This window comes from Coenobita brevimanus, chromosome 64 (genome assembly GCF_032717465.1).
Source record: "Coenobita brevimanus isolate Jiangsu-jjx chromosome 64, ASM3271746v2, whole genome shotgun sequence".
Lineage (NCBI taxonomy): Eukaryota > Metazoa > Arthropoda > Malacostraca > Decapoda > Coenobitidae > Coenobita > Coenobita brevimanus.
Window position 1 is genome coordinate 10,312,159 of NC_137017.1, and position 23,151 is coordinate 10,335,309.

The following is a 23,151-nucleotide window of genomic DNA, read 5'->3' on the forward strand; positions in this document are numbered from 1 at the left end:
TATGTATAAAAAAATCATCGCCATTTTAATATTTTTTTTTATTTCCTGGACCATAACTCTGTACACATATTGTATTTATCCATCTATAGTCAAACACCTTAATCCAAGAATTGGAAGGCATTAAACAAATCACTTCCATGTCACCCAAATTATGACCATCAGGCTGCCCTTCCACCAATTCACACTACCCATATTCATACACCTCTTCATCCCATCCATCCATCTCATTCTAGGTCTACACCTCTCCCTCTCCTCCTCCACAGCACTCACATATACCCTAATAGTCTCTCTCTCTCTCTCTCTCTCTCTCTCTCATGGCCAAACTAATTTCACCTTGCTATGCAGATGTCTACAGTCACATTTGCGGACATTGACCTTAGTGTTTTTCATCATCATAACCTGATTATGCTCTTTAACTTGACCCTAAAATTGCCATAAATCCATCCTGAATGGTGAGTCGTAACAGTAAACAATACTAGATGCCTATAGTCACGAAGAAGTGTTATGGAAAGGCTGTAATGCTGTAGCACTGTCATTTTTGCTTCTGAGCTACGTTAAGAAAGGTGCAAATGGCAAAAACTGAGGTAAAATGATAGAAATACTGTTTTTTTTTTTTTTTTTTCTTTTTTTATGCTGACAACTGTGGTACAACGAGTTTTGTTTATTCATGTTTTATGAAGTAGCTAAAGGTCAAAAAGTTAATTCTTCAGTACTGATGTTTAAATAATTATAATTTATTTCAGCTGCTTCCAGACGATTTCATTGAGTTTCGAGGACGCGTTTCGGACTGGACGAGTTAGCTCCTCTAAAGTCTTCACTATCAAATGCCCTTTCTGACGTGGACATAATCGTCCTGTGTTTCCTGAGCAGGCTGCAAGAGAAAAAAAATGTCATACTTGTGGAGAGGTTAACATGAAAGAACTATAACTCAGTAGATCATTATTAAGGACCTGGACATGTTAAGTGACTATTGCGCGTCTTATTTGTGGCAGTAGCAGTAGTAGTAGTTATAAACCAAGGCAAATTTGGACGTGGACCTGTTGGGATGCAGACCAAAGTTGTTGTTGTTGTTGCTGTTTTTTGCAATTTATCGTCCACTTACCAGGGGATAGGAAGGGCGGTGGGGGATGTTTGTACTATAAACCGATCAGCAAAGTTGACTGGCTGTACTAATGCCACCTCTTGAAGCCTTTCCTCACCAGTGGGTCGTAGTCTGGGAGAATGTGTATTGGCAACTGCTCTTGTCAGTCAGGCAATTTACAACCCACAGGGGGAGAGTAGTAGCTCGGTGGTAGGGTGTCGGGCTCGATCGTGAGGTTGCGAGTTCGCGCCCTGTCCGGTGGCTTCTGTGCTGGGAAGGGTAACACTCTCCTTCAACTCTAGCAGGGCTGTGATCTGATGAGGTCTAGCTCGGGGATTAATCCCCTTTACTATCCGCATGGGAGATGGCGATCTCAAAGCCTCCCCTCCTTAAATTTTAGTACCATATTTTAGTGGCATAGGAAACTTCGCAGCACCTCTTCGTTAGCGATAAATTTTGCGCAGTATAGCTTACCATCATCCACTCACTTGATGTAGTGCTGCCTACTTCTTCCTTAGCCTTTATCATTCTTTTTCTGTGCCTGCCCTCCTCTCTTCCTATTTCTTCCAACTTTCCTGTCACTTTATTACTTTTCTTTCCTTTACACGTGGCTTTACATTGAGTGACAAGCCAAATGGTTTCCTGTAAGCCAAGAAAACATTTACAACGCTGGGTGGTAACCATATAACCAAACCATACGTGCTTCCCACGTGTCAACAAGTGGGTTGGTGGAGGGTTAGTGCCCCTCCCCGTAAAACAAATAACTTAAAGTCAAATGCCAGACGCCATAATCCCCTTAAGGGATTATGGCGTCTGGCAATAGATAGATAGATAGATAGCTTAACATCTCTTGTATCCCTACTATATTGGTTCAATAGTTTACATTAGTAACATTTTACTAGGATTCAAGTTGCAGAATAAATCGACAAGTAAGAGGGACGACACCTCCAAAGATACTTGCAGTATGACCTTATAGACTGTAGTGAGATTTATGCCTTATTGACACTTATGCAGTCGACAGGCAGAATTTTATCATCACTGGCTAACCTTCCTACTATAATCTCGGCACCTTAGCTTGACGTAGATTTTTGCTCCTTTGCAGTGTATTTCTTATAGTTTAGTGGCAGAACAAGACAATGGTGCAACTCAATATGCTTTCCATCACTCCTTTCTGACAAATGTTTTATTCTTGCGTTAAACTGTTCTTACAGCTCAGCATACAAGATAGAAAGATGGCATTTCTAGGCAAAGTTAAAGTGAAAGTAACACTAAGGATGGAGGAACTTATTAAGCAAAGTTTATGAACTACCTCCACCATAATACTAGTATTAGCAGCAGCAGCCTATGTCAATCCGCTGCACAATAATAGATTGTGATCTCGTGAATGGCTCCTTTGCCATTTTTTCCACACAGCTCAGCTTATTGGTGCGAACTATTTTGATACTAAAACGATATAAAATAAATCGCTAAGGAAGAGATGCTACAAAGCCTCTCGTACCATTTAGTATGCGACATTTTCCATCCTCTACCCTCAGATTAATGGATTTTATCGTTTCACCTGATTCATTGCATTATTCTTCCTCTCATTCTTGACTGTATTTTGAGTGGGTTTGGAGACCTCTTAACTACTCTTCTTTGGCAATTTATTCTGTTATTACACTTCATCATCCTCTAGGTAGGCTGTCTGTGCAATCTATACTGAAACGATACAAATGACAAAAGAATAGTAAGGTGCAGTACGCAAAATACGTCGCTGAGGAAGAGATGTAACACGGCCGACTATGTCACTTAATATACAGCCAGGAAATGGTTCATAACTGATAAGGAAGACCGTGTATGGTCAATGATTTCGTTCTTTCTTTAACCAGAAATGCAGCTTACTAACATTTTAGAAGAACTAGTTCAATACAGCGCATTTACTTTGACAGACAATCTCTGTATGCTTCGTTGGTGAGCAGTCAGAAAGTGAGGTTTGGTTTAGCCAGCAGTCAAGGACTCTCAGTCCTATGCGGTTACTGAGACTTGCCTAATTTCATGCAACCACGACTTAGTATTCAGGTTGAAATTAACCCAGCTTCGTCAGATAAAAACAAATAGACTACTCTTACTGCAACATCATGTGCCATTATCACTTCTGAGACTGAAATTTGTATTCATTATGCTGCGAAAACGTGATGCATTGGTGTGTGTGTGTGTGTGTGTGTGTGTGTGTGTGTGTGTGTGTGTGTGTGTGTGTGTGTGTGTGTGTGTGTGTGTGTGTTCATACTTTGATGTAAATGTGCAGGCCCGCTCATCCGTTACCATGTTCTCGTATATGTACGGACTTTTAATGCGTTTATGAGCACAAGTGATATTTTCACGGACAGTATAGACTCATGTATTGGTATGTGTATAAAGCTTGCTTGTAACACATAGGCATGGAAAGTATGTGAATGTTTATTAGCTCACGCTTGAATGCATGCGCATGCGTGAGCGTGCGCTGGGAATGGAAAATTCGAGGATAGAAAGTTGATGTCACGCCGGAACCTTGCCACTGTTGTGGCTCTCTGCTCGTGGTGGGGAGAGGGGGGGTGAGAGAGGGAGGGGGGGAAAGGGGAGGAGGGAGGAGAAAGTGTTGGGAAGTGAAGGTGAAGGAGAGGGTGAGAGTGGTAATGACGGTGTGGGTTTTAGTGAAGGGTGTGGGTGGCACTGGAGGTGATAGTGGGAGCTGTGGGTGAGAGGTAGCAAGGGTTTAAGATTGTTGATGGAGGTGATGATTGTGCAGTGGTACATGTGTGCATGAGGATGGGGTGCTTGCAGAAAGTGAGAGTGAGAGCTGCATTTGTCTGAGTGAAATGGAGCGAGTAGTAGCTGGGTAAGTGTGTGTGTGTGTGTGTGTAATTCACCGGGTCGGTCAGGATCACTTAATGGTCGTGATGGTCAGCTTTTACCCTCCCGGAAGGGAGCTGAGAGCTCATATAGTCCTATCTAAGGGCAAGGCTGTGACCTTCACACACGCACACACCCGTCCCCTTGCTCAAGGGGGACAGTAACCACCCACTTCGTCAGTGAAACTTTTCGCAACCTGAGCGAGGCGCGAACTCACGTCCACCAGTTGGCAAGCGGGAACGTTACCACTGCACCAGCGAGCGGTGTGTGTGTGTGTGTGTGTGTGTGTGTGTGTGTGTGTGTGTGTGTGTGTGTGTGTGTGTGTGTGTGTGTGAGGAAAACTGAAAGTGTGTGAGTGTAATGAGAACTGAATGTGTGAGACTTTGGGAGTGTTCACCCGGCGACGTACTGCATTAGCGGACACAAGGGGTGCTTTGGTTGAACCAGTGCCTCATACTATAAAGTATGCTTGCACCCAGTCAGCTTGAGCGGGCCGATTGCACTTGGTTCACAGACTACACACACATCCAAAGCCACTCCAACACTACAATTACACTTACAAGCACTTCTTACCCTACATACAATCTCTACCAGACAGCCTAAGCCACTTGGTAGAGATACATTGGCTGTAACGTCCTGACTTCGGTCGGGATAGGCCGGTTCTGCAGTGGATACTCAAACGGCTGATGATGATATATTATATATATATATATATATATATATATATATATATATATATATATATATATATATATATATATATATATATATATATATATATATATATATATGTACTGTATGTATATACTGCACCTAGGCTAATCAGCGCGTATAAAACCCTCTTAAATCTACTGATGTGGATCCACTGGGAGCTGCTTTCTTATCCCAGCAAAGCATTAAAACCTTCCAGTAAGTGCAGAACAAGTATTTTAACTAGTAAGTGTAAAAGGAAAACAAAGACTAAATACAGTACAGTACTAGTGCTATAACAAAAACGTCTGATAGACTGCACGCAACCACACACAAACCATATGCGGTAGCCAACTCTTATTCTGAAACTTTTTAAAGTAATTTAAAAAGGGGGGGGGGGAATGTTCATTTGGATGCTAAAGCAAAAATAATGTCTGGACGAACAGAATCAATCTATAAATTGTATATGGAGGTATCCAGGTTCTTGTCCATTCCACAATTATAACTCTCATCCAAACCCATTTCAGTAAATTATTTTAGACGCAGGAGCATCTCTTGGTGTGACTTTGTTCTCGTGTTCGTCAATAACGATTTTCAGGCACGAGGTGCTTCACTTCTGTAAACTTCAGTCACCACGGAGCTACACTGTACCACCCTCTCATACGAAAAAAAGAAAAAAAAAAAACTTAAACCACACCACACCAAGGGGATTAAATGCAGGGACCTGAAGTGTTTGCTACTTTGTACATGCCTCTCCGACCACAGTCGGACGATTTTATCCAGCTACAGGAAAACACCCATGTCTCAATGGACCACAACCTCGATTTAGAAGGTGCAAGAGAAAGTACACGAATTTATTATAGCCAGATTATTTTCAGCTGAATGAGAGCTACTGTCTCTCCGTATTTAATACCGAGTTGTTATTGGAGGTGGAAAATAACTTACGCTGTTAGCTATAAACATATGTGAAGCTGATGTATGCATGCACCGTTATATTAGTCTGCCGTTGAAAAACAGATGATCAGCGAAAAGGGATGTAAATTCCTACCTGTTACTGTCATATCTCCTGTGACTCACTTTCAGCTTGTAATCGTCTGGTGTTAACAGAAACAGAAACACAGAGGTGTCCTGCAACACCCAGTTCAATAAAGTCGTTAGCATATACCTGGAATAGGACAATACGGTAGTCCCCAATCATGAGGGTTAGTGTTGTTGTTTTTTTTTTTTTTTTGTCAGTGTATCTGATAGCGTAAAAGTTGTTTTCGCAGTGACTTTATATATATATATATATATATATATATATATATATATATATATATATATATATATATATATATATATATTACTATCTCTCCCCTATATATATATATATATATATATATATACGATAGTAGTAGAATGGATGTGGAAGATGTGCAGATTGGCCTGGGAGGAAGGTAGAGTCCCGGAGAATTGGAAGTCAGGTATAATTATTCCCTTGTACAAAGGAAAAGGGGAAAAAGAAGTGTGTGGTAATCATAGGGGCATTTGTCTTCTTAGTATAATAGGAAAAGTGTATGATAGGATACTTACTGACAGAGTTAGAGAAAGAACAGAGGAATTAGTTGGAGAAGAACAGGGAGGCTTTAGGAAGGGAAGAGGTTGTGTAGATCAGATATTCATTCTTAGATCTTTAGTGGAAAAGTTTCTAGAGAAGGGAAAGAAGTTGTATGCGGCTTTCATGGATTTGGAGAAAGCATATGACAGGGCAGATAGACAAGGATTGTGGAAAGTATTAAGAATATATGGAGTAGATGGGAAGTTGTTGAATGCTGTGAAGAGTATGTATGATGGTCCTAAGGCTGCAGTGCGTGTGGATGGTGAACTAAGTGAATTTTTCTCTTTGAAGGCTGGGTTGAAACAGGGATGTGTCATGTCTCCGTGGTTGTTCAATCTGTACATGGATGGGGTAATAAAAGAGGTACAAGGTAGGGTAGTGGATGTTGGAGTGGCCCTGGTGAGAGAGGATAGTGTTTGGAAACTCCCTATACTGTTGTTTGCAGATGATACTGTGTTATTAAGTGAAGACGAAGGAGAGCTGCAAGGCTTGGTAGATGAGTTTGGGAGAGTGTGTAAGAAACGGAATCTAAAGGTGAATGTAGGGAAGAGTAAAGTGATGGTCTTTGAGAGAGGTGAAGTCAGTGAATGTACAGCGAGGTTGGATGGTGAGGAATTGGAAAATGTGAGTACGTTTAGGTACTTGGGTAGTGTGATGAGTAAGGATGGAGGCTTGGAGGATGAAGTGCTTGAAAGGATACAGTAGGGAAGAAAGGTTGCTGGTTCTTTGAAAGCAGTGATAAGAAACAGGGAAGTGAGCATGGAAGTGAAAAAGTTACTACATGACAGTATTTTGATACCAACTCTAACGTATGGAAGTGAAGCTTGGACGTTGTTGGAAGGACACAAGTCAAGAGTGAGAGCAGTGGAAATGAGTTATTTAAGAGGAGCCTGTGGAGTCACGTGGAGAGACAGGCTGACGAATGAGGATATAAAGGAGCGTTGTGGTGTGGATGTGGATGTGATAGGAAGCGTTATGAGGAACACACTGAGGTGGTTTGGCCATGTGGAGAGGATGGAGGGTGAGAGACTGACGAAAAGAGTGAATGTGAGTGAGGTGGAGGGGGGAAGAGGGAGGGGGAGGCCGAGGATGAGATGGAGGGACGGAGTGGAGAGGTATATGAGAGTGGGGGGGGGAGGTGATTTGGGAGCAGGGCAGTGAAATGGCGGGGGACAGGGCGACGTGGAGGCGATTTGTTTGTGGCCACCCCAAACGGGATTAAGGCGTCTGGCAATATATAGATATATATATATATATATATATATATATATATATATATATATATATATATATATATATATATATATATATAAAGGCTAGGAGCCTGTAGAACAGTTCCTTTCAAGAAAAAAACAAAAACAATACAAAACAGAGCCAAATTCAAGATTCGTTCATTTCGAGATGCCTGGACACCCTGCATTTGAAAGACTGGAGATCATAGGAAGCAGGAAATACAGACAGAGGGAGACAGTTCCAGAGTTGACCTGTTGCATATATGAAGGACTGGGAGTAACGGTTAACTCTTGCATTAGAGAGTTGGGCAGAAAACCGATGAGAGTTTGTTGCTAGACGGGTGCTACGCACCCGTCGTAGAGGTGGAGGGATGCAAGCAGACAGTTCAGAGGAGCAGTGACCATGGAAGTTGCGATAGGAAAGAGATAAAGAGGCAACAGTGCTGCGAAGAGACAGAGGTTGAAGGGAGCCAGTAAGAGGAGGAGAGTTATTGAGACGAAAAGCCTTTGACTCCACCCTATTGAGAAGAGTTGTATGTGGGGAGCCTCCCCACACATGAGGTTTGTACTCTACACAGGGGCGAATAAAACCCGTGTATAATGTCAACAACTGTGCAGGGGTAATGAAGGTACAGAGTTGGCTTAGCACACCTAATCTCTTGGAAACAGATTTGACAAGAGATGTAATATGATTTTCCAAGATAAGTCCCGAGTGAATGAAACCCCAGGCATGTTCAAGGATGATGCAGGATTAAGTTGGATATTATTAAACATTAGTGGGTACTCCCGTGGAAGATTTTGTTGGGTTGATAGGTGTAAAAACTGAGTCTTTGATGCATTAAAAACAACAAGATTATTTTTATCCCAGTCAGAGATACGAGCCAAATCAGACATTAGGTGTGCCATATCTTCATCCCTGGTTTGTTGAAGTAACTGCTGAAATGGACGTTGCGGGAACCGAATGGAAAGATGAAGGGTGGAATCATCAGCGTACAAGTGCATAGGGTTAGATGTACAGCTTAGATCACTGATGAATAAAAGAAAGAGAGTTGATGATAGGACAGAGCCCTGAGGAACACCACTGTTTATAGATCTAGGAGAAGAACGATGGCCGTTTACAACAGCGGCTATAGAACGACCAGAGAGGAAGCTGTAGATGAAGGCACAGATAGAAGGATAGAAACCGTAAGAGGGCAGTTTGGAAATTAAAGATTTATGCCAGACTCGATCGAAAGCCTTTGGGATGTCAAGTTCAATGGCAAAGCTTTCGCCAAAGTCCCGAAAGGAGGATGACCAGGAGTCTAAGTAGGTGAGAAGATCGCCAATGGAGCGTCCCTGACGGAACCCATACTGACGATCAGAAAGAAGGTAGAGACTCGGAAACTTTTGAGACACAGGATGTTAAAGCAATTGGACGATAGTTAGAGGACTGGGAATGGTCACCCTTCTTTGGAACTGGCTGAATGAGAGCAAACTTCCAGAAAGAAGGAAAGATACAAGTTGAAAGACAAAGGCGAAAGAGTTTACCTAGGCATGGTGTAAGCATAGAAGGACAGTTCTTTAGGACAACAGGAGGGACTCCATCAGGCCCGTATGCTTTGTTAGTATTGAGGCCAGCGATGGCAGAAAATACATCAGCCTGCCTCATTACTTAGACTTTTCCAAACACTGTTAATAGTACGTTAGCTATGATAGAATGATTGAGTTGTTCTGGCCGCGAGAGGGTTAATGGTACCAACACAAACACGCAGGACCCATTAAATCAGAGTCGTATTCTAGGTGGCCTAAGGGACTTATTAGGACACGTTACTTAGCACATGATTATGCATATTGCACATTGACATTCACTTGTATGCTGTTTATGTAGTTTTAATATTGATATGGTTTGCATCAGTACCATACAAGATGACATTAAAGTGTAATGTACTGAATAAATAGCTAAGAACGAGGGAATACGAAGCCTCCAATGCCTATATGAATACCGTACGGTTATTAATCTGTCTCTTATTCTTACACTCTTATACCTTCATTAAACCCTTCAGTCTAATAACGTATATTCTATTCTTGCAGCTTAGGACAAACTTTTTGAACGGGAGGGGTTAGATAGGACCTTCATAAACACCTTCAATACCAGAGGTCATTCTTAAGTTGAACAAAATGGTCTGAAGGCACCATGGATAAACTAAGACGTCATCGTTGTGCAAAGGTTCGTCCCTTAACGACGGTGACATTTTTCTTTGTACATTCAGGAATCATCAGACGATTTTCATCAACATAAGAACATTTGATAATAAAGGAGTTAATGAAGGTCAAATCTAACCTCATCAGTCAAAAAAGTCTCCTCTCAAGTGAACTGGTTCTTTTAATCAGCAGGAATTAATTAGGTATATTAGTTCCAAAAATAAAAATAATTATTTTCCTATTAGTTATTCAGTTAGGTTACATTTATTTAAGATAAATGTCTGAGATTAATAATTCATACGGAAAATTATGTTATGAAAAGAAATCCGAACTATCTGTAGGGTTTAGATGACTTCACAACGAAAAATTACCTTGTGATGCCTATGGATGATATTTTATCCAAAGATGGATAGGTCTCTCGTTAAAATACCTTCAGCTCGATGACATTTCAACCCATGTTGTTCGTTGACTCAGTTCACTTACACTTGTCGTCAAATTGCCATTTCTCTCTCTCTCTCTCTCTCTCTCTCTCTCTCTCTCTCTCTCTCTCTCTCTCTCTCTCTCTCTCTCTCTCTCTCATTAACACTGACCTGTAAGAAGAGGTTAGCACTAAAATATAATGCTGGTCACGAAGAAGTTCTTTGAAAAGGATGTAAAGCCATAACATGTGTTTCTGCCATTGAGGTACGGTATGTTGCAAAAGTGTGAGCATTACCACGTTAATATGAATAAACTCTAGCTAAATAAAATTGCCTGGAGATAGGAAGAATACCTGTCCATCTATCTATGTATCTATTGCCAGACGCCTTAATCCAATACGGGGTGACCACAAACAAATCGCCTCCACGGCACCCTGTCCCCCGCCATTTCACTGCCCTGCTCCCAACTCACACACCCCCCTCTCTCATATACCTCTCCACTCCATCCCTCCACCTCATCCTTGGCCTTCCCCTCCCTCTCTCCCCCTCCACCTCACTCATATACACTCTCCTCGTCAGTCTCTCAGTCTCTATCCTCTCCACATGGCCAAACCATCTCAATGTGTTTCTCCTAACGCTTCCTATCACATCCACATCCACACCACAACGCTCCTTCACATCCTCATTTGTCAGCCTGTCTCTCCATGACTCCACAGGCTCCTCTCAAATAACTCATTTCCTCTTCTCTCACTCTTGACTTGTGTCCCTTCAACAACGTCCAAGTTTCACTTCCATACGTTAGAGCTGGTATCACAATACTGTCATGTAATAACATTTTCACTTCCATGCTCACTTCCCTGTTTCTTATCACTGTCTTCAAGGAACCAGCAACCTTTCTTCCTTGTTGTACCCTTTCAAGCACTTCACCCTCCAAACTTCCATCCTTGCTCATCACACTACCCAAGTACTTAAACGTACTCACATTTTCCATTTCCTCATCATCCAACCTCACTGTACATTCACTGACTTCACCTCTCTCGAAGACCATCACTTTACTCTTCCCTACATTCACCTTTAGGATTCCATTTCTTACACACTCTCTCAAACTCATCCACCAAGCCTTGCAACTTCCCTTCGTCTGCACTTAACTGGAATACCTGCATGATTATAATTGTCATGCGATTCTAGGAGATCTAGGGATTGATTGGTCATCAGAGTGAACGCCCTATTTACTCTTCACTCGGGCTAAGTCCTCTGTGGAGGGTGTTGGAAAGGGGCGTCTTCATATTATAGCATTGATATAACCGGGTTACGTCGCCCGGTTAATCATACCTCACTCAACTCCTGTCCTCTCTAACCCCCGAAAGGAGAATGGTGGATATATATATATATATATATATATATATATATATGCTAGGTGTTTAAGGGGCGGCATCCCGTCCCCAGAACGCCTAGAGTGCAGCTGGGTTCCCTTTCTAGACCGGAGCTTAGACAAACAAGAGAGGGCCAGGGCATAAAAACACTGGGCAACAACCTTACACATATACTGACAAACTCAACTGATGTGGAACGAGTAGACAATCTGATACAATTTCATAGACAACAATCAATACATAGGCTGACATAATCGGGCTAGTCTTGCACAGGATACTGTATACACAGGAGTCTAAGTCTGGTTCAAAAGGGCAAAGGCACTATTACACGTTCGTGGTGGTGAGGCACAGTCGTGAGGCGTTCACTGTTCTGACACTGAGTTTATAAGTTGAACACAGGGGTGGGTGTTACTGACTTGCACAAGGGAGGGAAATAGTTACAAGTGTCGTTACAAGGGGGCAAGGATAATATCACTGCTGGTAATATTCACTGTCTATGTTTCTGTATTCTAGAGTCTTACTTGGCCCCACTGCACACTGGATTTCACTAGGGCGCCTGTTCTTTATTCACTTGTCTCCGCCTTTTCTGGCCTCACTGTATTTACTGTAAACTCACTTTTACACTCTTAGTGCCGATGTCACTGTTCACTGTAAGTTCACTGTCTTTTCGTGCTCACTTGGTTTCACTGGGGGAAGGGAAAGTCCAGGGCTCACAACTCTCGGCCCTGGGTGGGCGGAGGCCCTGTGGGAGTCCCTTCGTCCTGCGGCCACGGGACCACTCTCAGGGGAGTCGTCTCTCTGCTGGGGCTCGGGCTGTGGGTGGCGTAAGTCCCCTTACTGTCGGGGCTAGGGACTGGGGTCTGGCCCTTGGGACTGGGGCCAGACAGTCGTTGGAGGCGCTCACTCAAGCGCCTAGTGGAGGACAGGCGTCACCTTCTACGGGGTGGGGAGTGGGCCCGCCCATGGGTCCGGGGGATATCCTCAGAGGTGCACCGGCCGCGGTCTTCTGCTGGGGGCGCCGCCGTCAGGGCTGGGCTGCAGCATCGCTCTCGGCCGGAGTCCAGCTGTGTTGTCAACACATGTTCGAGTACACGTATGGATGCGCCCTTAGAAAACACTAAAAGCCGTATTCCAACCTGACTTACAGATTTCTTAACACTCCTTCCTTAGCGATTTATTGTGTACATCCCACATCATTATTCTCTTATATGTTATTGATGTAAACCCATGTCGATGCTGAAACAATATGTTGGAGACTGTCCAGGTGTAAAAATACAATCTATCGCTAGGGAAGTGGGACTACAAAGCCTTCTATGGCTCCCAGAATGCGGCCCACGGTGACATTACACTGTAGTTCTCTCACCTTATCTTGGCCCAGATTTTCATTCACTTGCAGCCCATTTCACGGAGTTCAGTGACAGAAAAAAAAAAAAAAAAAATACTGCAGCTCCACATTCTTTCCAAAGCACTTTTTTCGTTATTAATAACATAGGCTAACAGAATGTTTATTATTAGAGGATTAAGTGCTTGATAGGGTACAACAGAGAAGAAGGGTCGCTGGTTCTTTGAATGCAGTGATAAATACGGAAGTGAGCATGGAAGTAAAATAAAAAAGAAAAAAGCCACTGCATGATAGTATTGTAATACCAACTTAGACGTTTGGGAACGAAGCTTGGACCTTGTTGGAAGGACACAAGAGTGAGAGCAGTGGCAATGAGTTGTTGTATTAAGAGAAGCATGTGGAGTTACATGGAGAGACACGCTGAAAAATGAGGAAGTGAAGGTGCGTTGTGGTGTGGATATGGATGTGATAGAATGTGTTAGGAGAAAAACACTGAGGTGGTTTTGGCCACGTGGAGAAGATGGGGAGTGAGAGATTAACGAGGAGAGTGTATGTGAGTGAGGTGGAGGGGGAGAGAGGAAAGGGGAGACCGTGAATGAGGTGAAGGGATAGAGTGGAGACGTATATGAGAGAGGGGAATTTGAGTTGGGGGAAGGGCAACTTAACGGCAGGGGACAGGGTGACACGGAGGCGATTTGTTTGTGGCCATCCCTTACGGGATTAAGGCGTCTGGTTGTAAATAAATAGACAGAATATGGCCAAACACTTTTTTCATTACTAAAAACATATCATAGTGTAGCCTATCATTACGATTTATCATTTAAGACGGGGATGACAGTTTTAGACCAGGTTAAAGTTAGAAGACTACAGGAACACTAACCTTGTATTCCGACTGCGAGGGGTCGGCGACTTGCTGCTGGAAGAGAAGCAGATGACGGCACTTGTGTTACCCATGGATGGAGTGGATGGAATCTACAGTGGAGTCATCTAACTGGCTAGATATAAGGAAACTCAAGGAAACTCACTTAACCAGTCGTAAAGGAATTATTGTTTTCGGTAGGTTTAACAAGGGGTATTATATCGCAATGGCACCTGAATTACGGAGACGGAAATTTATGTGCTCAGCACTTAATTTACGCAATTCTGTTATCAGCATAGTCACTATCACACTGCTCAGATGTTTAAGTACATTATTTTCATAGATACGATGAGGTCCCGTGGTGGTGGTAGGTTACGGTGAGAGTGGGAGATGTGAAACTGAACTAGTGTGGGAGGAGGACGACTGGTCTTGGTAAGGGCAGTGTGTGTGTGTGTGTGTGTGTGTGTGTGTGTGTAAGGGTAGACGTGGCTCGGGAAACGGGTCAGGAAAAGTGGTGGTCAACCCGCAGCGACTGAGCTTAGAGTTTCCGAGCGTGTGCGTGTATGTGTGTGTTGACGTGGGCTGAGAATCAGGGTGACTGGCTCATGTCGTGCAACTCGCTCGTTCTGGTGAAATCGTGAACAGTCTCCGGATTGGTGAACTGCCTAACACAGCGGCACAGCCAGACTCACGAAGTGTCGGATTCACTATAGCGCGTTTTTTTTTTTTTTTTTTTTTTGGCGTACACACCTAATCCTTTTCAGCTCTATTAATGGTCAGTAGTAGTCAGATTAGAGTCTTGATTTGATAAATAATCGACGAGATTCACTCCTGTCTAGGTTCATCGAACTTCTCACAACCAGGGCTGAGGTGACCTAATTCTGTCAGGTGAAAATAAACCGACTATAACTAATTTAAATCAGCTCCCTGCGGAACTCTGATTTGTATTTGCAGGAGAGAGAGAGAGAGAGAGAGAGAATGTGATATGTCTTTTCCTTCACAGTAATGAATAGTAGCTAAAAGAGGAAAATGCATCCCATGTTAGATGTTCGAGTAAATCTGTTTTCTGTGAACATAACAAGGAATGGAGATGTACTGTACAGAATTTTCCCTCGTTTCTAGTTCGTACTACTAAAACACATAAGTAACGACAAGGAATTGTTTGTAAATAATTTTGTCTTTGAATCCCTCTCCACTTGATAAAGAGCGGTGCCTTCCAGTGGTGGCATCAATATGCGAGTAGCTGGGCGGTGGATCTGCCTGGTTTTGCTAACGCCCCTTGATTCTTCCCTATCCCTCGAAAGAAGAAGGGTAAACCCAACCTTATGTCAGCTGGTTTTACGTCCGACTGTTGCAACAGCAACAACAATCCCTTCCTAATCGATGTTAGAGGACAGAAGGGAATTAATGATTGTCAAACACCATCGTCATTTCTATCTTTTATTCTAAGAAAGTACATGCCAACACCTATGAATAACATTTAACAACAGAACACCTTCATGGGAAGCACATAGGATGCTGAGATTTATTTACTATACACTACGACAAAATGAAAGTCTATAGTTCATTCACCTTAACTTGGTCCTGATTTTCTTTCCTATGTAACTTATTTTACGTAGCACGGTGTTAAAATATGACAATGATACGGCTCTGTTCTCTTTTCATAGTGCTTGTTCGTGACTAGCACCCTATTCTACTGTTAATCTGTCATTATTACTGCACACTCAGCATGGAAAGATGTCAGTTTTAGGCCGAGTCAAAGTAGAAACAATATAGCTAAAGGGCAAGATCAGTATGGTGGTTGCATGCGTCCTAGGTGCCGATAGAGTCACTCTCACTGATTTATCCGTTATAGCCGGGTACCACGGCATCACTTATACAAGCAGCAAGATCGGGCCCAATCAGTCATTTTAGCACTGGACTCTGTACTATGCTCTTTTTATCTAACTTGAACTGCGGAAAGGTAGCTCTGGTCAGCAGTCTACTGGGTTCACGTTCAGATGAGTGGCCCGGTTACAAAACGTCCCTCAGTTCCCTCCCTATCCCCGAAAAGAGGGTGGTGGACTTTCGGAATAGGGCAAATCCAGCCTCAAGTCCAACGGGTTGACGTTTCGATGCCTGAGGCTGCAACTACGGCAGGTATTTACTCGTAAACTTGGTCTAAAACGGCCATCTCTCCATCTTGAATGCTGAATTATAGCACAGATTAACACGACGTTCACTACGAAGAAATGCTATGGATGGAATACATAGACGAAAATCTGGGTCAAGTTATGCTAGTTTAGGGTTCGTTGAGATGTATAAGCTAAGAGAGTCATGTCCTGGTGAAATGCACGTGGTTAAGTTAAAGTAGGTTAGACTGGGTTAGGCCAATTCACGTTAAATAACGTTAAAGGCTGAAGTAGTTTAAGGTAGGCTATGGCAGGTTGGGATGGATTTGATCACGAGACATGTTCTGATGAGGTCGAAGTTAGGTTACATTAAATTAGATTATCTTAGGCTGGACTGAGTTAAGTTAGGATGAGGTAGATAGGGATGGACTAGGTTAGGACAGTCTTGCCCTGGTGAGGTTGAGGTGTCAGTGGTGATCGTCGTATCCTCCGTAGTGATGCTTGGCGTGGTCGTCCGCGGGTTGTTTGACCCAGTAGCCCCAGGGAGCGAACTTGTAATAGCCGTAGCCTTTGGACGGTCCACGGTACACTTTCATCTGAACTCGACCATGATAGCCCTCGTGATCTGCAAGAACAAGGGCCACTGTATACTCGTTAGGTTATGTAGTCAGTTTGTTTTCATCCAGCGGAATTGAATCACACCAATAGCTTGAAAACGAAGTCGTGGCTGCATGAATTTCAACAAACCTTGGCTATAAGGTAGGAATGAGCCTTCTTGGTTACTAGATTTCACCTGTTCCGTCTGACTGCGTTTGACCGTCAGCTAAGCTACAGGGGATTGGGGATCTTGGTCAGGATAAATACGCTATCGTTCTTCAAACTGACGTGTCCCAGATATCGTCGTTATGCAGCTTCTTTCCCTTAGGTCAGTGGCAGAGTAAGACAATATACTACGGCTCCGTCCTTTCCACAGCCCTTCCTTCGCGACCCACGTCACGTTCAAGTACAAATATCTTGCCACAGCTGAGCATTCAAGATGGACAGACGGTAATTATAACAGAAATCTGAGTAAAATTACATCTTTCTTATGAAATTATTACTTTCTCTGATTCTTAAACATATTCTTGGGTATTATTTACCAGCTTATCATCTATGTATGGGCTAGTAGTTGCAACTCAAGGTGTACCTAAACGTAAATTCAGTGGACTACAGTTTAAAGAGTCTCTCCTCCTGCAGTTCAGCATCGTCCTTACAGAGGATAGGAACGGAATAGAGGGAAGCTTTTATAGCCGGGCAATGGAGCAGCCTAAGCATATCGGTACAAGAACATGATATAGTACCCCTCTCCAGCCAGAGAGAATACGACCCCCAGAGACATAGAAAGTTTCCGTTACTCTCCTTTTTCTTGTCCTTCATTCAAAAACTAACAGAGAATACGATATCTATCGTAACTAAGATTTGTTGTAGTAGAATTCTGTTGGAAGGACACACGTCAAGACTCAAGGGTGGGATGAGTGGAAATGAATTATTTTATCCCAGAGACATGGGAAGTTTCCGTTACTCTCCATTTTCTTGTCCTTCATTCAAAAACTAATACAACATACGATATCTTCTATTGTAAATAAGATTTGTTGTAGTAGAATTCTGTTGGAAGGACACACTTCAAGACACAAGGGTGAGATGAGTGGAAATGAATTAGCCTGTTTGAAAAAGAAATAAAAGAGAGTTGTGTGTGTGTGTGTGTGTTTTTTTTTTTAATACAAGGAAAAAGGAGCCAAAGGCCAGAAACCCATAAGATTGTTCCTTCCAGGAAAAAACAAAAACAAGATAACAGGGAGCCAAATTCAAGATATGTTCGTTTCGAGATGACTGGACTCACTGCATTTGAAAGACTGGAGGTCAAAGGCAGTAGAAAATACAGACAGAAGAAGACAGTTCCACAGATGACCTATTGCATACATGGAGGACGGGGGGTAACGGTTAACTCTTGCATTAGAGAGCTGGACAGAAAAGGGATGAGAACTTGTTGATAGGCGGATGCAAGCAGACAGTTCAGAGGAGCAGGGACCATTGAAGTAGCGATAGAAATGAGACAGAGATGCAACAATGCTGCGAAGAAACAGAAATTGAAAGGAACCAGTAAGAGGAGAGTTAGCAGGGCAAAAAGCCTTTGACTCCACCTTGCTGAGAAGAGCTGTACGAGTATTTGGGGAGCCACCTCTCACATAAGAGTTTTACTCTACACAGGGCGAATAAAACCCATGTATAAAGTCAACAACTGTGCAGGGATAAAGAAAGCACAGAGTTGGCTTAGCACAACTAATCTCTTGGAAGCAGATTTTACAAGAGAGGTAATATGATCTTTCCAAGATATATCTCGAGAGAATGAAACCCCAAGTATGTTTGAAGATGACGCAGGATTGAGTTGGATATTGTAAAAAATTAGAGGATACTCCTGCTGAAGATTTTGACGGGATAAAAGATGTATAAACTGAGCTTTTAAAGCATTAAAATCAACAAGATTACTTGTACCCAAATCAGAGATATGAGCCAAGTTAGACGTTAGGTATGCCATAGCCTCATTCTTTGTTTGTTGAAGCAAGTGTTGAGATGGACGCTGCGGGAAACGAATGGAAAGGTGCAGAGTGGAGTCATCAGCGTATGAGTGGGTAGGGTTAGATGTACCGTTTAGGTCATTGATGACTAGTAGGAAGAGAGTTGGTGATAAGACAGAGCCCTTAGGAACACCACTGTTGATAGATCTAGAAGAACGGTGGCCGTCTACAACAGCACCTATAGAACGACCAGAAAGGAAGCTATAGATGAAGACACAGATAAAAGGATAGAAACCGTAAGAGGGCAGTTTGGAAAATAAAGATTTATGTCAGATTCGATAGAAAGCCTTTGAGATGTCAAGTGCAATGGCAAAGCTTTCGCCGAAGTCCCGAAAGAAGGATGACCAGGAGTCTGAAAGGTAGGTTAGATCGACAGTGGAGCTTCACTGGCGGAACCCATACAGACGATCGGAAAGAAACTTGTGATAGGAAACGTGCTTTAAGTTTTTTTCATCAAGAACAAATTCAAAACCTTTTGAAATACAGGATGTTAAACCAATTGGGCGATGATTAGAGTGTTGGGAAAGGTCACCCTTCAATGGGACAGGGAGAATGAGAGCAAACTTCCAGCAAGAAGGAAAGGTGCAAGTTGACAGACAAAGGTGAAAGAGTTTGCCTAGGCAGGGTGTAAGCACAAGCACTGTTCTTGAGGACAACAGGAGGAATGCTTTTTTAGTATCAAGGCTAGTGAGGGCAGAAAATGCATCAGATGAAGAATTTTAATGTCAGCCATGAGGAAGTCAGAGGAGGGAAGTGATGGAAGAACAGCGCCGGAATAGTCTAAGGTGGAATTGGAGGAGAAAGTCTGAGCTAAGAGTTTTGCTTTATTAGTAGATGAAATACCTACAGAGCCATCAGAATGGAAAAGAGGAGGGAAGGATGATGAGATAAAGTTGTTGGAAAAGTTTTTGGCAAGGTTCCAGAAGGAGCTGGCAGAATTTGATTTAGAGAGTTCAGAGCATTTAGTACGAATGAAAATACTTCTAGCAGAACGAAGAACAGACTTAGCACGATTCCGGGCAGAAATATGAAAGAGATGAGATTCAGGGGTGGGTTGGCTCCTATACCTTTTGTAGGTCCTCTCCTTGTTTTGGACAACATTAGAACAAGCGTGATCAAGCCAAGGATTTTTTTTGCACTAGTCACAGGATAAGAGAAAGGAAAGTATGCTTCCATGCCCGAGAGAACAACCTTCGTAATGCGCAAGGCACACTAAGATGGCTCTCGGCCATGGAAGCAATAATCATTCCAGGGAAAATCAAGGAAGTGCTGTCTGAGGGCTTCTCAATCGGTGTCTCCAGTGTGCCACAGCTGCCACTTCTTGGGAGTGTCCACAGGTTTTCCTGGAGCGGTAGAACAGGTTAAGATGATAAGGTTTGATCAGTGGAACCCAACGGAGAGAAAATATTAACAGCATAAGGAGAAGGAGTAGTTGTAAGAAGATCAAGTATGTTGGAACTCTCTCCAAGGCGGTGAGGGATTCGGATAGGGTGCTGTACAAGCTGCTCTAGGTCAGTAAGGATAAAAAAAGATGTAGGCTTGTTCGCCAGGTAAAAGGAGAGGAGAGCCAAAGGTCGTGGTGAACACTAAAATCACCTAAAATGGAGATTTCAGAGAAAGGAGAAATTGATAGGATGTGTTCCATCATAGGAGATAGTCGAAGAATTTTTCAGTCAGTAGGATGAACTGAAAAGTGAACAGCACAGAGATATTTAGTCAGGAATGGCAGGATAGCCGAAGCCAGAGAGCAGAAATATGATATAAGTATTATACAAGTGAATGCTAAAGTGCAATACACCATATAAATCGCTGAAGAATAGATGCTACGAAATCTCCAGTGCCACTTAGAATACGGGCCTTTGTTTTACCTGAAACAGCAGTGGGGGAGGTCGTACATGTGAGTGAATGTTAGAGTGTAATAAGTAAAACAGACCACAAGGGATGAGGTGCCACGAAACCTTCAGTGCAGTCTAAAATGCGGCCCTTTATATTTTACCTGAAGCAGCAGCGGCGAGGTCGTCTATGGCAGCTGTCAGCACTGGAGTAACCACCGCCATCACTGCCACCATTAGCAACAATACCTGCCAACACAGCAAAACATTTAATCACTTCACTATGAATCTGGAGAGGGGGCCTTCATGTGGTGGCATGATGTAACCACACGGTTCCACTGCCCGATTATACAAATGTCCTCCGGTTTTTTCCCTATCCCCCGAAAGCAGGATGGTGGACTGTGGGAGATGGGCACCATCAACCTACAGTTCACTGGTTTCACATTCATATTAGCCTAGGGCTGCAGCTACGATTCTTTTTTTTCCTTTTAATAATCATGCCACCTGCAAACAATTTCATTCAGTTTAGAAGAGACTTTTGAGTTGGAGGAGTTATACCGTATATACTGTAGTCTTAGTAATCCCTTTTAGTACCAGAGTTCTTTATTATGTTGAAATAAGTCGTTCGATGATGACAAGAATAAGGACGTCACCTGGATTTAAGAAGTAAAACAAGTCTGGGTTGGATTAAATCAGGCAAAATTAAGTCACGATTAAGTTATGTTACCCTGTGATGTCAACCTGTAGTTCATCTAGTTCGTCCTTTTGCAGCTTATTTCCCCTTGTTCAGTGGCAGAATAAGAATGGTTATTAATCTCTGCAGCTCTTCATCGTGGCTAGCATCATATTCTAGTACTAATCTACTGTTACCACTAGCTTTCACGATGACGAGATGGCAATTTTACGCTTAGTTTTGGTGACCACAGTAAAGTTAGGGTCAGGTTGCCCTGCTAAGTTTCCTTGCCAAGACTGTCTGAGGTCTAGCAACTAATTAAGATTCTTCATTCTAATATCCGATGATGTAGTAAGGTGCTTTATTCTTGCTACCTCCATACGATGATACTCAAGTTAAGGGAGGTTCCTTGTAGTCAAAAGGGTTCATGAAGGTTTTATCTAAACCCTCCAGAACGGAAAAAATCTCCCATGATCTCAGTAAAATCGTCTATTAGTTGCAAGACTAAAAACTACGTGTCCGGCCTGAAGGGTTAAGGGAACGACGAACATATTCTGTACCCTTTAACTAGTTGAAATACTGTCACATCTCCATCTTGAATGCTGGTCTATAGCATGAGAATGACACTATACTATGGTACTAGTAAGGAACAAGTGCTGTGGAAATAGCTCGTATTCTGCAAGACTGCAACAGAGCTACAGGAAACAGACTCCAAAAGGATTCCGTCGGGTTGAAGTGAATTAAGAGTTATGGAAACAAACATTGTTACGATTATCCGGAGAGTTGATCATGTGGTCCGTTCACGTTGTTTTCATCTCATGGACCTGGGCCACCTCTATACTTTGAATACTAAGTTATGATCGCATGAAATTTGATGAGCTTTAGTTATGAGTACGAATGAGTCTCCTGTGCTACTAATAACATTCATCCCTTTAATCTAACATTTGGCCATCAACTGAGGCTAAAAGGGTTCGAGATCTTTGCCAGGTTAGAAAATACGCACCATACTAAAAATATGCCTGTTAATGGCCTGTCTTTAATCTCTTCACTAAAACAACGTATTTTTCATTATACTCAGGCTACCACCAGAAGAATTTGTTCAAGGCAAGAACATACGATAGTGAAGGGGTCGATGAAGGCTATTTCTAACTCCTCCAAACCGATACATATCCTTTAAGTCGAATAAACTCTTCTGAAGTAACAAGAATGTGCAATTACTTTGGCCTGATACAGATCTCAAATCCTCTTTCAACTTGATCAATGGCCAGGAGTAGCCAAACCGGACGACAAATTTCATTAAGTCACATAAATAAGGTTCATCGAATTTCACGCAACCATGCTTTAGTCCTTACGTTGTGACAGTGGTTTAGATCAGCCAGATATATACAAACTAACTGTAGTTCAGTAACTGGCAGCAAATAAGTTTATTCACGTTTGTACTCAGATAAAATTTTTAAGTTAAAAACAAACTGCTCGAGTACAGCTGATGTTTAAGACGATTTAATGAACGAAATAAATTTTTTAACATACATATCCATACCATCAGACTCTTCAGTATATAATTAAGTTCCTATTTTATATGACCTGCTCATATTGTGTTAATTCTAGTATACTTACTCCAGCTCAGTCTGTACTTTACTGTACTTCTTTACAATGTACAATATGATAAAGGTCAAAAGCAACATACTGTATAATGTTGCTCCAGTGAAAAAGACAACAGTATTTCGTAGGATAACTGTTTAACCAGATTTCTTGCAATTTTTTTTGCCAGTCCTATAATGTACAGGAGTTGCATCTGTTCTACTTTTAATACTCTATAACCTCATAATTATAGTTCGTTCACCTGAATTTGGCTCATACTTTCGTTATTTAGCAGTTTATTTCAAGTAGTTCAGCGTCAGAAGACAATACTGCGAGGTTACATCCTTTCCAAAACAGTCTTGTAACTGGTCTCATATTCGAGTTCATCGTCACAATCTGGCATTGGAGAGAGAGTGAGAGAGAGAGAGAGAGATGGTTATTTTAGTCAAAGTAGAAAGAGGATAATTAATCAAAGTTTGTATAAAGCTGAGGAGAAACAGCATCGAACATAACTGCCTACAGCTGAGAGAACCGATTAAGGCAGGTTTGTTCTAGCCTGACGAAGATCCCTAACAACTTCCAGTTCAGTTGATGGCTAAATAAGTGTCGTCACATTGGAGAGTTGATTTGCCCTGCACCCAAGAAAACTAATTTTTTACCTCATAATTAAGGTTCGACTAAGTACTGAAACTATGAG

General features: G+C 42.3%; 1 protein-coding gene across 2 annotated transcripts in view; it reads right to left on the reverse strand.

Moving 5' to 3' along the window:
• Men-b (NADP-dependent malic enzyme b, mitochondrial) overlaps positions 1-14,048 on the reverse strand; it is an 89,659-nt gene extending 75,611 nt beyond the window's left edge. Inside the window, exon 1 of one of the 2 annotated variants that reach the window (XM_080276190.1) lies at positions 13,664-14,046. In XM_080276190.1, the coding sequence (XP_080132316.1) occupies positions 13,664-13,737 (74 nt within the window). In that variant the 5' untranslated portion in view covers positions 13,738-14,046. Of the gene's footprint in view, positions 1-13,663 lie in introns of both variants that reach the window. The other variant, XM_080276191.1, reaches the window with a different exon arrangement.
• Between the last annotated feature and the right edge of the window lie 9,103 nt (positions 14,049-23,151).